General features: G+C 45.3%; 1 protein-coding gene across 1 annotated transcript; it reads right to left on the reverse strand.

Annotated features, from left to right (window-relative positions):
- Nucleotides 1-855: 855 nt before the first annotated feature.
- Nucleotides 856-1,730, reverse strand: LOC147993203 (uncharacterized). Its single transcript, XM_087542514.1, has 2 exons — nucleotides 1,438-1,730; nucleotides 856-1,009 (listed from the first exon to the last, which is right to left on the reverse strand). Exons 1-2 carry the CDS (start codon nucleotides 1,722-1,724, stop codon nucleotides 856-858), a joined length of 441 nt encoding a protein of 146 aa, XP_087398640.1. The 5' UTR covers nucleotides 1,725-1,730.
- Nucleotides 1,731-15,833: the final 14,103 nt, after the last annotated feature.

Here is a 15,833-nt window from a genome sequence, read left to right on the forward strand (position 1 = left end):
TCAAAAAAAGAAGAAGAAGGATGAAGGTGTTGCATTGTCAATAAAAAAGAAGAAGGATGAAGGTTGCATTGTCAATAAAAAAGAAGAAGGATGAAGGTGTTGATACTCCAGTTAGGCATTTGTGCTCCAAGAGAGCTTCACGGACAGAAATGCAAGCGTAGATGGCAGGAGCGATGCTGAAGCGAGAAAAACGTGTTTGCAGGGCCTTCGTCCTCAGCGTCGGTGAGCAGCAAACCTCCGCTGAGTAGCAAATATGGGAAAGTTCTGATCTGATAGTGTCTCTGTTTACTCCTGATTTACTTACATATATATCTTTGTTGTTACGTTCATATTTGGGCATTGCAAGAGGCAGCATTTTGTCAGCAGTAAGGGAGTTGCACACCTAGCTAGCATAGCAGGAAACAACATTCCTACGGCCAAAAAATATATATGAGGGAATTCTGGGTGTTAGATTTAGCATCCGATAGATGCGGTTCCGTAGCCGTATGATTAGAGCATCATCGACTGTGCTCAACAACAGCAGCAACAAAAAATAGTGAAGCAAGCATTGGAAATAATGGGTAGGGAGGAAAGATGATGATCATGCCGGCCAGCATGAATATGTGTTGAAAGAGCTTATGTAGCGGGCAAAGGCCATACGAGTAGATTATAGTCAAACAAGAAACATAGGCTTACAAGCCGATGTAAGATGGATAGACTGTCCAAAGATAGAACTAGTAGCTAAGCTATATGTATGATGACTAATACAATCCTCATGACAAGCTAGTCTCTTCATCCCATAATATAATAACATTAATATAAGAGCGTTTTTGATACTAATGCAGTGTCAACTAGTATGCCGTGAAAGAGGTGGATTCAACTAGTAACTTTGTTCCACCAGTCCGCAACAGACTTTTTTGGTGGAGCAAACACGAGCAAGCCGATGCCAACTCCAGTCAAAAGGCCAGACGTACATGCCCCCAGAAACTTGTAGTAAGTATTGCGTCTTTCGTGGCGTCGACAGAAACGCCTGCAAAACAATACAATAAAAATACGGATGAGATGGAATATATAACATTGATGAATTGGATTTGTAGCTTAACGAAAGACGTTTTTGCAGCTTAGTCTTAGTACTATCTATTTATAGTACTATCTATTTAGCCTCTAAATAGATAGTACTAAGACTAAGCTGCAAAAACGTCCTAGAAGAGTTGTAGTTAGGATTGTGGAAACAATACAAGTACTTCCTCCGTCCTAAAATTCTAAAATTCTTATCTTAAATTTATTTAGATACGCATGTATCTAATAAATTTTTGTCTTAGATTTGTCTAAATACAGATGTATCAAGTCATGTTTTAGTATTAGATACATCTGTATTTAGATGAATCTAGGACAAGAATTTTGGGACATATAACAAACAATATGCGAAATAATAATCAAATGAGACAAGATAGTTACCAGATTGGGTCTTGGGGTCTAGGGTTGATTTGCGAGGAGAGGCGCTGCATGAGAAGCATGTACTTGCGACTCATCCTGCGCGGAACATCGTAGGTGGTAACCAGGCAATGCACCTTGTCGAACAGCTCCTCTTTGGCCTTGTCGATCTGCGCCACGCGGGCCGCGGCGTCCCTTATCTCCTCCGGGCTGCAGGGCTTGGTGTGGGCCAGCCGCACCCTTGCCGCCGCCACGGGCGCTCGCCGGAGCAGAGCGCCACCGCCGAGGCCGAATCTCATCGCCGCCGCCATCGACTTCTTCACTTGATGCCAGATGATCCAATCAATCGATTCTACTCCAGTATATATATCAGATCAGAGGGAGGCGCCTTCGTTCCTGTCTGCAACACGAAGCTCTTTTTTTTTTTGGGGTGGGGGGGGGGGGGGTCTGCACGAAGCTCTTTTTCCCTTGCTCGCTCGCCTCAGGTATACTCCAGCCCAAGGCCCAACCCACATATCCACTTTGGCCTTTTTCAGTCCTCCCCTCAAAAGAAAAAAAGGTGATTCGAGCTCGGGGATGAACACGTGCGAGGTCGAGGAGATGCTAAAGGAGTTAGGGGCTCTCCGGAGAGGATCTCGACGATGTTGTGGTTGACGATGAGGAGGCGATCCTGGAAAGGATGACGCGGTGGATGGCCATAGCCCGAGTTCATATGAAAAAAAAACTATTGCTAGTTTTGGTTCTTTAAGAACGTGAGGGTAGTCTGGGACTTGGACAAGAAGGTGAAGATTCGGGGGACAACTTGTACACGTTGCAGTACTCCTGTCTTTGGGATTTGGAGAGAGTAATGGAAGAGGGGCCTTGGACTTTCCGCGGCAACACTGTCATGTTGGCACCTTATGATGGCTTCACCAGACCATCTTCTTTTGCCCTAAGATACTCTTGAGATATGGATACAAATCCACGACCTCCCAAATGGATACTACCCGCTACTGAAATCCTTGGCAGCAAAGGTTGGGGAATATGTCTATGCTGAGCCGAAATCCCACGACTTCGAGGGCAACCTTTTCAGGGTGCGAGTTAAGATTAATGTCAACAAGCCGCTCAAAAATGTTGTTACTCTTGTTAAGGTGAAGAAGCAGGAGGTGTTCATGTTGGGTTTCGTGGTAATTTCAAAAAATTTCCTACGCACACGCAAGATCATGGTGATGCATAGCAACGAGAGGGGGAGAGTGTGATCTACGTACCCTTGTAGATCGACAACGGAAGCGTTAACTTGGTTGATGTAATCGTACGTCTCCACGCCCCGACCGATCAAGCACCGAAACTACGGCACCTCCGAGTTCTAGCACACGTTCAGCTCGATGACAATCCCCGGACTCCGATCCAGCAAAGTGTCGGGGAAGAGTTCCGTCAGCACGACGGCGTGGTGACGATCTTGATGTACTACCGTCGCAGGGCTTCGCCTAAGCACCGCTACAATATTATCGAGGACTATGGTGGAAGGGGGCACCGCACACGGCTAAGAATATGATCACGTGGATCAACTTGTGTCTCTGGGGTGCCCCCTGCCCCCTATATAAAGGAGTGGAGGAGGGGAGGGCCGGCCCTCTCTATGGCGCGCCCTAGGGGAGTCCTACTCCCACCGGGAGTAGGATTCCCCCTTTCCTAGTCCAACTAGGAGTCCTTCCATGTAGTAGGAGTAGGAAACAAGGAAGGGGCGCAGCCCCTCCCCCTAGTCCAATTCGGACTAGGCCTTGGGGGGGCGCGCGGCCTGCCCTAGGCAGCCCCTCTCTCTTTCCCGTATGGCCCAATAAGGCCCAATACTTCTCCCGGCGAATTCCCGTAACTCTTCGGTACTCCGAAAATACCCGAACCACTCGGAACCTTTTCGATGTCCGAATATAGTCGTCCAATATATCGATCTTTACGTCTCGACCATTTCGAGACTCCTCGTCATGTCCCCGATCTCATCCGGGACTCCGAACTTCTTCGGTACATCAAAACTCATAAACTCATTATATAACTGTCATCGAAACCTTAAGCATGCGGACCCTACGGGTTCGAGAACAATGTAGACATGATCGAGACACGTCTCCGGTCAATAATCAATAGCGGAACCTGGATGCTCATATTGGCTCCCACATATTCTACGAAGATCTTTTACCGGTCAGACCGCATAACAACATACGTTGTTCCCTTTGTCATCAGTATGTTACTTGCTCGAGATTCGATCGTCGGTATCCTATACCTAGTTCAATCTCGTTACCGGCAAGTCTCTTTACTCGTTCCGTAATTCATCATCCCACAACTAACTCATTAGTCGCAATGCTTGCAAGGCTTATGTGATGTGCATTACCGAGAGGGCCCAGAGATACCTCTCCGACAATCGGAGTGACAAATCCTAATCTCGAAATACGCTAACCCAACATGTATCTTTGGAGACACCTGTAGAGCACCTTTATAATCACCCAGTTACGTTGTGACGTTTGGTAGCACACAAAGTGTTCCTCCGGCAAACGGGAGTTGCATAATCTCATAGTCATAGGAACATGTATAAGTCATGAAGAAAGCAATAGCAACATACTAAACGATCGGGTGCTAAGCTAATGGAATGGGTCATGTCAATCAGATCACTCACCTAATGATGTGATCCCGTTAATCAAATAACAACTCTTTGTCCATGGTTAGGAAACATAACCATCTTTGATTAACGAGCTAGTCAAGTAGAGGCATACTAGTGACACTCTGTTTGTCTATGTATTCACACATGTATTATGTTTCTGGTTAATACAATTCTAGCATGAATAATAAACATTAATCATGGTATAAGGAAATAAATAATAACTTTATCATTGCCTCTAGGGCATATTTACTTCAGTCTCCCACTTGCACTAGAGTCAATAATCTAGATCACATCGCCATGTGATTTAACATCAATAGTTCACATCATCATGTGATTAACACCCATAGTTCACATCATCATGTGACCAACACTCAAAGGGTTTACTAGAGTCAATAATCTAGTTCACATCTCTATGTGATTAACACCCAAAGAGTACTAAGATGTGATCATGTTTTGCTTGTGAGAGAAGTTTAGTCAATGGGTCTGCCACATTCAGATCCGTATGTATTTTGCAAATATCTATGTCAATAATGCTCTGCACAGAGCTACTCTAGCTAATTGCTCCCACTTTCAATATGTATCCAGATTGAGACTTAGAGTCATCTGGATTAGTGTCAAAACTTGCATCGACGTAACTCTTTACGACGAACCTTTTTGTCACCTCCATAATCGAGAAACATATCCTTATTCCACTAAGGATAATTTTGACCGCTGTCCAGTGATCTACTCCTAGATCACTATTGTACTCCCTTGCTAAACACAGTGTAGGGTATACAATAGATCTGGTACACAGCATGGCATACTTTATAAAACCTATGGCTGAGGCATAGGGAATGACTTTCATTCTCTTTCTATCTTCTGCCGTGGTCGGGCTTTGAGTCTTACTCAATTTCACACCTTATAACACAGGCAAGAACTCTTTCTTTGACTGTTCCATTTTGAACTACTTCAAAATCTTGTCAAGGTATGTACTCATTGAAAAAACTTATCAAGCGTCTTGATCTATCTCTATAGATCTTGATGCTCAATATGTAAGTAGCTTCACCGAGGTCTTTCTTTGAAAAAACTCCTTTCAAACACTCCTTTATGCTTTGCAGAATAATTCTACATTATTTCCGATCAACAATATGTCATTCACATATACTTATCAGAAATGCTATAGTGCTCCCACTCACTTTCTTGTAAATACAGGCTTCACCGCAAGTCTGTATAAAACTATATGCTTTGATCATACAGGCTTACTGTTACTAGTCCAATCTTGATTCGGTGGCATTGTGGGATGAAGCGGCCCGGACCGACCTTACACGTACTCTTACGTGAGACTGGTTCCACCGACTGACATGCACTAGTTGCATAAAGGTGGCTAGCGGGTGTCTGTCTCTCCCACTTTAGTCGGATCGGATTCGATGAAAAGGGTCCTTATGAAGGGTAAATAGCAATTGGCATATCACGTTATGGTTTTTGCGTAGGTAAGAAACGTTCTTGCTAGAAACCCATAGCAGCCACGTAAAACATGCAAACAACAATTAGAGGACGTCTAACTTGTTTTTGCAGGGTATGCTATGTGATGTGATATGTCCAAAAGGATGTGATGAATGATATATGTGATGTATGAGATTGATCGTGTTCTTGTAATAGGAATCACGACTTGCATGTCGATGAGTATGACAACCGGCAGGAGCCATAGGAGTTGTCTTAATTTATTTATGACCTGCGTGTCAACATAAACGTCATGTAATTACTTTACTTTATTGCTAACCGTTAACTGTAGTAGTAGAAGTAATAGATGACGTGACAACTTCATGGAGACACGATGATGGAGATCATGATGATGGAGATCATGGTGTCATGCCGGTGACGATGATGATCATGGAGCCCCGAAGATGGAGATCAAGAGGAGCAAAGTGATGATGGCCATATCATGTCACTATTTGATTGCATGTGATGTTTATCATGTTTATGCATCTTGTTTACTTAGAACGACGGTAGTAAATAAGATGATCCCTCATAATAATTTCAAGAAAGTGTTCCCCCTAACTGTGCACCGTTGCGACAGTTCGTTGTTTCGAAGCACCACGTGATGATCGGGTGTTAGATTCTAACGTTCACATACAACGGGTGTAAGACAGATTTACACACGCGAAACACTTAGGTTGACTTGACGAGCCTAGCATGTGTACAGACATGGCCTCGGAACACAGAAGACCGAGAGGTCGAGCATGAGTCGTATGGTAGATACGATCAACATGAAGATGTTCACCGATGTTGACTAGTCCGTCTCACATGATGATCGGACACGGCCTAGTTGACTCGGATCATGTAATCACTTAGATGACTAGAGGGATGTCTATCTGAGTGGGAGTTCATAAGATGAACTTAATTATCCTGAACATAGTCAAAAGATCTTTGCAAATTATGTCGTAGCTCGCGCTTCAGTTCTACTGTTTAGATATGTTCCTAGAGAAATTTTAGTTGAAAGTTGATAGTAGCAATTATGCGGACTAGGTCCGTAAACCGAGGATTGTCCTCATTGCTTCATAGAAGGCTTATGTCCTTAATGCACCGCTCAGTGTGCTGAACCTCGAACGTCGTCTGTGGATGTTGCGAACATCTGACATACACGTTTTGATAACTACGTGATAGTTCAGTTAAACGGTTTAGAGTTGAGGCACCGAAGACGGTTTTTGAAACGTCGCGAAACATATGAGATGTTTCGAGGGCTGAAATTGGAATTTCAGGCTCGTGCCCACGTCAAGAGGTATAAGACCTCAGACGATTTTCTTAGCCTACAAACTAATGAGGAAAATCCGACGATTTTCGTGGCGACGTGCAAAACAAGCTTTCCTACAGAAAGTTGTGCTTAAATTTCAGTACCAACCAACTGAAGTGAAATGAAATGAACATGCATGGTGTGAATCAACCAATCGACAACATGGCTGGACGTCCACAACCAGCCGTGTGCAAAAAACAAGTGCAAATTGGTGACAGGGAACTTGGCCGGCCGGAGATGATGGCCTCTAGCTAGAGCAGACAAATGATGATAAAGGATTTCCTCCACTTTATATTATAAAGCAACTATCAGATATAACCAGTTTGCTGGGGCCGCAGCACAAACAAACCCAAAAAAACGAGAGAAAGAAAGAGAAACAGATGCCGACACCGACAGATCAACGAAGCAAGGACGACCGACATCTGCTGCACCCTCCGGAGAAGTTCCACCGCACTCCTAGCACTCCGAAGCCTCGCGTACCAAGCAACACCTTCGGGAAGGATTGCGACGACGCCGTCGCTTCTGCCCGGACAAGTCCTAGGGTTTCCCCAGGTATGCGGATGGCAGTGGGGAAGGGGTATCACCGACGCCCCTCAGGAAGGTTCGGCGGAGCCCTCGGGTGTAGCGGCACCGCCAGGGATTTCTCCCGCCCCGAGACAACCACCGCCACCCCGGACGATTGGAAGTGCAGCACCCAACATGCCGCCCACCAGCATGTGCCACCACGGTCACCGGACCAACTTCGCTGTCTCACTGAGGCCACCAACATGAGACCTTGAGGGAGAACGAGGAGACAACGGGCTCGGGGAGAACCGCAACGCAGCCGACAGGACAGAACAGCCTCCACCGCCGCCCTCGAGCCGACCGAACACAGCGACAGGGACTTACTAGGCCTCCACAGGCCCGGCCGGATCCCAAAAGGGTCCGGACAGTCCCTGTTGCCACACTGTAGCACGTCCACTGCCGGAGCCGTCACCACCTGCAGCCACTGACGCCTCGCCACCACCACCAAGGAGCCGTGCCCCGAACCGCCGGCCCTCCCCCACCCAAATGGGGCCAGAAAGGGCCCAGATCTGGGCCGAGTAGGCTTCACCAGCCAGCAGCACACCATGCCGCCCCGCAGCCAACGACCACGCCATCGTGTCAAGGGCGCTCGAGGCCCACAAGAACCCTGCCGCCGATCCACACCGCCGCCAGCCGAGGAGCGCCGCCACCATCAGGGGGACCTCGCGGCCCCTACACGCACGGGGAAGGAACGGCCCGCCGCCACCAGTGTCGCGCGGGCAGGGCCTGGCGGACCACGCCTGCGGCGGCGGCAGGGGAGAAGGAATGGGAGGGGGCTGGAGGAGAAGGGGATCAGGGGTTTGTCCATCGCCCGCGGGGTGGGGGCAAGCGAGTGAACGGAGCCTTTGTGTTCCGCCTCTCTCACCTCTCGAGCAAATAAATAGAGCAGTGAACACTGCTTACAAATTATGATCTCATTCGTGAAAGATCGTGATCAGTTAAATCAAACGAGCCTGCAGTGCACCTCCCTGTTTAGTTAACCAAATCTTCGCGAGACGACGGTGATAAATATTGTAGATCAAAATCAGAGGGCAAATAAAGCGGAGATGACTGTGAGGCTACGGCGGCGGCGGCGGGAGAGGCTGCAAAACGATGAAGGCGATGTCAAACGACATCGGGTAAGAAGAGGCGTTTCCTGACCGATTCCTTCTGCGGGGGTGACGAGAAGGATGACTCTCAGATTCTGGACATGGTATTGTGCATCTGTGACGTCGTTGGCCACGATGGCGAGGCGGTGACGGTGAGCATAGAGGTTGGAGCTTTGGACCCTGTGCGGGAAGCACGCACTCAGGTGGGAGAGGGATGCAGCGCGAGGGGGAAAGCTGGTAGCAATCTATGGGTTGCCCGAGATGAGAATAAAACCCGCCTTCCTACGGGAATTGGTGAACCTGGAAAAGGATAATCCACACCCCCTCTTCTAAAGAAAAGATAATCCACACCCCCTGGTTATTGGGGTGACTTTAATATCCTATGGTATGAGGAAGGGAAAAATAATGACCGCTTCGACTAGCCTTCTTATTCAACGTTGATATTGATAGTTTGAATTTAAGAGAAGCCAAGATGTGGGGATGACGGTACACTTGGGCTAATAATTGTTTGGTGCAGACATACGAGAAACTCGATCAGGTGCTTATGGATACTGAGTGGGAATTGAAATTCCCATTGGCAACCGTGTGTGCCCTAGAGCGTATTGAGACACTTTCAGACCATGCATCTATTACTCTTGATTCTAACTCTGATATCTCCCCACATGCTCGCCGATCATTCAAATTTGAATTAACCTGGTTACATCGGGAAGGCATTGCAGATCAATAATTTTTAGTAAAACCGCACAACTGCAAGCACGCCCATTAAGAGATGGAATTCTAAAATCCATGCCGCAAGGTAGTTCCTTTCTGGATGGGTGAAGCACATCAGTGGTATGTATAAGAAAGAAAAGAAATGACTTGTTGCCATTATTGATGATCTCGATAAAATCACAGAGGCTCACACTTTGCCTCAACAAGAGACTGCGATGAAAAATCAAGCCAATGAGAAAATTGTGCATCTGTTGAGAGAGGAAGAAATCAAATGGTACCGAAGATCCAAAGCCGATTTCATCCTGGTCAGAGACAACAATACACATTACTTCCAAATGTTCGCTAATGAGAAACATAGGAAGAAGTGTATTTTAGCCTCCAACTGGATGAGGGACAGATCGAGGGCCAAGAAGAGTTAAAGCGATATATAACGAGATACTACAAGTCTCTGTTTGGGGCTTGGGAGGCAAGGAATTTTACCCTCGATGAAGATCGAACGGATGACATCCCTTAAGTCACGGGGAAGAAAATGGCATACTCACGACACCTTTCTCCGAAGAGGAGATCAAAGTTGCGGTGTTTCAAATGGAACATAACAAAGCTCCAGGTCCTAATGGTTTCCCCGTAGATTTCTATCCGAACTTCTAGGACATTACCAAGTCCGACCTTATTGAGTTGTTCAATTTTTTTCACGCATGCCAACTTGACCTATCCAGGATAAATTTTGGTCAGATAATTTTGTTGCCTAAAATTAAGGAGGCCTAATTTTGGTGAGATAATTTTCAACACAAGCACTGAAGGAGGGTGTAGTCCATCACTACATTCTTTGAAGCCATGGCCAAGATATCCGCACACAGCACACAAGTCCGGAAGACACTCATACCTGACAATGAACTGAAGGAAATATGCCCTAGAGGCAAAGATAAAGTTATTATTTATTTCCTTATACCATGATAAATGTTTATTATTCATGCTAGAATTGTATTAACCGGAAACATAATACATGTGTGAATACATAGACAAACAGAGTGTCACTAGTATGCCTCTACTTGACTAGCTCGTTAATCAAAGATGGTTATGTTTCCTAACCATGGACAAAGAGTTGTTATTTGATTAACGGGGTCACATCATTAGGTGAATGATCTGATTGACATCACCCATTCCATTAGCTTAGCACCCGATCGTTTAGTATGTTGCTATTGCTTTCTTCATGACTTATACATGTTCCTATGACTATGAGATTATGCAACTCCCGTTTGCCGAAGGAACACTTTGTGTGCTACCAAACATCACAACGTAACTGGGTGATTATAAAGGTGCTCTACAGGTGTCTCCAAAGGTACATGTTGGGTTGGCGTATTTCGAGATTAGGATTTGTCACTCCGATTGTCGGAGAGGTATCTCTGGGCCCTCTCGGTAATGCACATCACATAAGCCTTGCAAGCATTGCGACTAATGAGTTAGTTGCGGGATGATGGATTACGGAACGAGTAAAGAGACTTGCTGGTAACGAGATTGAACTAGGTATAGGATACCGACGATCGAATCTCGGGCAAGTAACATACCGATGACAAAGGGAACAACATATGTTTTTATGCGGTCTGACCGATAAAAGATCTTCGTAGAATATGTAGGAGCCAATATGAGCATCCAGGTTCCGCTATTGATTATTGACCGGAGACGTGTCTCGGTCATGTCTACATTGTTCTCGAACCTGTAGGGTCCGCACGCTTAAGGTTTCGATGACAGTTATATAATGAGTTTATGAGTTTTGATGTACCGAAGAAGTTCGGAGTCCCGGATGAGATCGGGGACATGACGAGGAGTCTTGAAATGGTCGAGACGTAATGATCGATATATTGGACGACTATATTCGGACATCGGAAAGGTTCCGAGTGGTTCGGGTATTTTCGGAGTACCGGAGAGTTACGGGAATTCGCCGGGAGAAGTATTGGGCCTTATTGGGCCATACGGGAAAGGGAGAGGGGCTGCCTAGGGCAGGCCGCACGCCCCCCAAGGCCTAGTCCGAATTGGACTAGGGGGAGGGGCTGCGCCCCTTCCTTGTTTCCTACTCCTACTACATGGAAGGACTCCTAGTTGGACTAGGAAAGGGGGAATCCTACTCCCGGTGGGAGTAGGACTCCCCTAGGGCGCGCCATAGAGAGGGCCGGCCCTCCCCTCCTTCACTCCTTTATATACGGGGGCAGGGGGCACCCCAGAGATACAAGTTGATCCACGTGATCATATTCTTAGCCGTGTGCGGTGCCCCCTTCCACCATAGTCCTCGATAATATTGTAGCGGTGCTTAGGCGAAGCCCTGCGACGGTAGTACATCAAGATCGTCACCACGCCGTCATGCTGACGGAACTCTTCCCCGACACTTTGCTGGATCGGAGTCCAGGGATCGTCATCGAGCTGAACGTGTGCTAGAACTCGGAGGTGCCGTAGTTTCGGTGCTTGATCGGTCGGGCCGTGGAGACGTACGACTACATCAGCCAAGTTAACGCTTCCGTTGTCGATCTACAAGGGTACGTAGATCACAATCTCCCCCTCTCGTTGCTATGCATCACCATGATCTTGCGTGTGCATAGGAATTTTTTTGAAATTACTACGAAACCCAACAGTGGCATCCGAGCCTAGGTTTTATGTGTTGATGTTATATGCACGAGTAGAACACAAGTGAGTTGTGGGCGATATAAGTCATACTACTTACCAGCATGTCATACTTTGGTTCGGCAGTATTGTTGGACGAAGCGGCCCGGACCGACATTACGCGTACGCTTACGCGAGACCGGTTCTCCCGACGTGCTTTGCACATAGGTGGCTTGCGGGTGACAGTTTCTCCAACTTTAGTTGAACCAAGTGTGGCTACGCCGGGTCCTTGCGAAGGTTAAAACAGCACCAACTTGGCAAACTATCGTTGTGGTTTTGATGCGTAGGTAAGATTGGTTCTTGCTTAAGCCCGTAGCAGCCACGTAAAACTTGCAACAACAAAGTAGAGGACGTCTAACTTGTTTTTGCAGGGCATGTTGTGATGTGATATGGTCAGGACATGATGCTAAATTTTATTGTATGAGATGATCATGTTTTGTAACCGAGTTATCGACAACTGGCAGGAGCCATATGGTTGTCGCTTTATTGTATGCAATGCAATCGCGCTGCAATGCTTTACTTTATCACTAAGCGGTAGCGATAGTCGTGGAAGCATAAGATTGGCGAGAAGACAACGATGCTATGATGGAGATCAAGGTGTCGCGCCGGTGACGATGGTGATCATGACGGTGCTTCGGAGATGGAGATCACAAGCACAAGATGATGATGGCCATATCATATCACTTATATTTATTGCATGTGATGTTTATCTTTTATGCATCTTATCTTGCTTTGATTGACGGTAGCATTATAAGATGATCTCTCACTAATTATCAAGAAGTGTTCTCCCTGAGTATGCACCGTTGCGAAAGTTCTTCGTGCTGAGACACCACGTGATGATCGGGTGTGATAGGCTCTACGTTCAAATACAACGGGTGCAAAACAGTTGCACACGCGGAATACTCAGGTTATACTTGACGAGCCAAGCATATACAGATATGGCCTCGGAATACGGAGACCGAAAGGTCGAGCGTGAATCATATAGTAGATATGATCAACATAGTGATGTTCACCAATGAAACTACTCCATCTCACGTGATGATCGGACATGGTTTAGTTGATTTGGATCACGTAATCACTTAGAGGATTAGAGGGATGTCTATCTAAGTGGGAGTTCTTTAAGTAATATGATTAATTGAACTTTAATTTATCATGAACTTAGTCCTGGTAGTATTAGCATATCTATGTTGTAGATCAATAGCTCGTGTTGTTGCTTCCCTGTGTTTATTTTGATATGTTCCTAGAGAAAATTGTGTTGAAAGATATTAGTAGCAATGATGCGGATTGGATCCGTGATCTGAGGTTTATCCTCATTACTGCACAGAAGAATTATGTCCTTGATGCACCGCTAGGTGAGAGACCTATTGCAGGAGCAGATGCAGACGTCATGAACGTTTAGCTAGCTCAATATGATGACTACTTGATAGTTTAGTGCACCATGCTTAATGGCTTAGAATCGGGACTTCAAAGACGTTTTGAACGTCATGGACCATATGAGATGTTCCAGGAGTTGAAGTTAATATTTCAAGCAAATACCCGAGTTGAGAGATATGAAGTCTCCAACAAGTTCTATAGCTAAAAGATGGAGGAGAATCGCTCAACTAGTGAGCATGTGCTCAGATTGTCTGGGTACTACAATCGCTTGAATCAAGTGGGAGTTAATCTTCCAGATAAGATAGTGATTGACAGAATTCTCTAGTCACCATCACCAAGTTAGTAGAACTTCGTGATGAACTATGATATGCAAGGGATAACGAAAACGATTCCCAAGCTCGTCGTAATGCGGAAATTGACGAGGGTAGAAATCGAGAAAAACATCAAGTGTTGATGGTAGACAAGACCACTAGTTTCAAGAAAAGGGCAGAGGGAAGAAGGGGAACTCCAAGAAGAACAGCAAGCAAGTTGCTGCTCAAGTGAAGAAGCCCAAGTCTGGTCCTAAGCCTGAGACTAAGTGTTTCTACTGCAAAGGGACTGGTCACTGGAAGCGAAACTACCCCAAGTGATTGGCAGATAAGAAGGATGGCAAAGTGAACATAAGTATATTTGATATACATGTTATTGATGCGTACTTTACTAGTGTTTATAGCAACCCCTCAGTATTTGATACTAGTTCAGTTGCTAAAATTAGTAACTCGTAGCGGGAGTTGCAGAATAAACAGAGACTGGTTAAGGGTGAAGTGACGATGTGTGTTGGAAGTGGTTCCAAGATTGATATGATCTTCATCGCACACTCCCTATACTTTCGGGATTAGTGTTGAACCTGAATAAGTGTTATTTGGTGTTTGCGTTGAGCATGAATATGATTAGGTCATGTTTATTGTAATACGGTTATTCATTTAAGTAAGAGAATAAATTGTTGTTCTGTTTACATGAATAAAACCTTATATGGTTACACACCCAATGAAAATAGTTCATTGGATCTCGATCGTAGTGATACACATAATCATAATATTGAAACCAAAAGATGCAAAGTTAATAATGATAGTGCAACCTATTTGTGGCACTGCCGTTTAGGTCATATTGGTGTAAAGCGCATGAAGAAACTCCATGCTGATGGGTTTTTGGAATCACTTGATTATGAATCACTTGATGCTTGCGAACCATGCCTCATGGGCAAGATGACTAAAACGCCGTTCTCCGGAACTATCGAGCGAGCAACTGACTTATTGGAAATAAATACATACTGATGTATGCGATCCGATGAGTGTTAAGGCTCGCGGAGGGTACCATTATTTTCTGACCTTCACAGATGATTTGAGCAGATATGGGTATATCTACTTGATGAAACATAAGTCTGAAACATTTGAAAAGTTCAAAGAATTTCAGAGTGAAGTGGAAAATCATCGTGACAAGAAAATAAGGTTTCTACGATCTGATCACGAAGACAAATATTTGAGTTACGAGTTTGGTCTTCAATTAAAACAATGTGGAATAGTTTCACAAATTCATGCCACCTGGAACACCACAGCATAATGGTGTGTCCGAACGTCATAAACGTACTTTATTGGATATAGTACAATCTATGATGTTTCTTACCGATTTACCACTATCGTTTTGGGGTTATGCATTAGAGATAGCTGCATTCACGTTAAATAGGGCACCATCCAAATCCGTTGAGACGACACTATATGAACTGTCGTTTAGCAAGAAACCAAAGTTGTCATTTCTGAAAGTTTGGGGCTGCGATGCTTATGTGAAAAAGCTTCAACCTGATAAGCTCGAAGCCAAATCAGAGAAATGTGTCTTCATAGGATATCCAAAGGAAACTACTGGATACACCTTCTATCACAGATCCGAAGGCAAGACTTTCGTTGCTAAATTCGGAAACTTTCTAGAGAAGGAGTTTCTCTCGAAAGAAGTGAGTGGGAGGAAAGTAGAACTTGACGACGTAACTGTACCTACTCCCTTATTGGAAAGTAGTACATCACAGAAACCAGTTTCTGTGACACCTACACCAATTAGTGAGGAAGCTAATGATATTGATCATGAAACTTCAGATCAAGTTACTACCGAATCTCGTAGGTAAACCAGAGTGAGATCCGCACCAGAGTGGTACGGTAATCCTGTTCTGGAAGTCATGTTACTAGACCATGACGAACTTGCGAACTATGAGGAAGCGATGATGAGCCCAGATTCCGCGAAATGGTTTGAGGCCATGAAATCTGAGATGGGATCCATGTATGAGAACAAGGTATGGACTTTGGTTGACTTGCCCGATGATCGGCAAGCAATTGAGAATAAATGGATCTTCAAGAAGAAGACTGACGCTGACGGTAATATTACTGTCTACAAAGCTCGACTTGTCGCAAAAGGTTTTCGACAAGTTCAAGGGGTTGACTACGATGAGACCTTCTCACCCGTAGCGATGCTTAAGTCTGTCCGAATCATGTTAGCAATTGCCGCATTTTATGATTATGAAATTTGGCAAATGGATGTCAAAACTGCATTCCTGAATGGATTTCTGGAAGAAGAGTTGTATATGAAGCAGCCGGAAGGTTTTGTCGATCCA

Source organism: Triticum urartu, chromosome 1A (genome assembly GCF_056163025.1).
Source record: "Triticum urartu cultivar PI428250 chromosome 1A, HENAU_Tu73, whole genome shotgun sequence".
NCBI classification, from domain to species: Eukaryota; Viridiplantae; Streptophyta; class Magnoliopsida; order Poales; family Poaceae; genus Triticum; species Triticum urartu.

Excerpts from the sequence above, each read along its gene's own strand:
- LOC147993203 (XM_087542514.1), bottom strand. The coding sequence starts at position 1,724 with ATGGCGGCGGCGATGAGATTCGGCCTCGGCGGTGGCGCTCTGCTCCGG. Across the intron at positions 1,010-1,437 it reads AGACCCCAAGACCCAATCTG|GCGTTTCTGTCGACGCCACG; the intron begins GTAACTATCTTG and ends ATTGTTTTGCAG.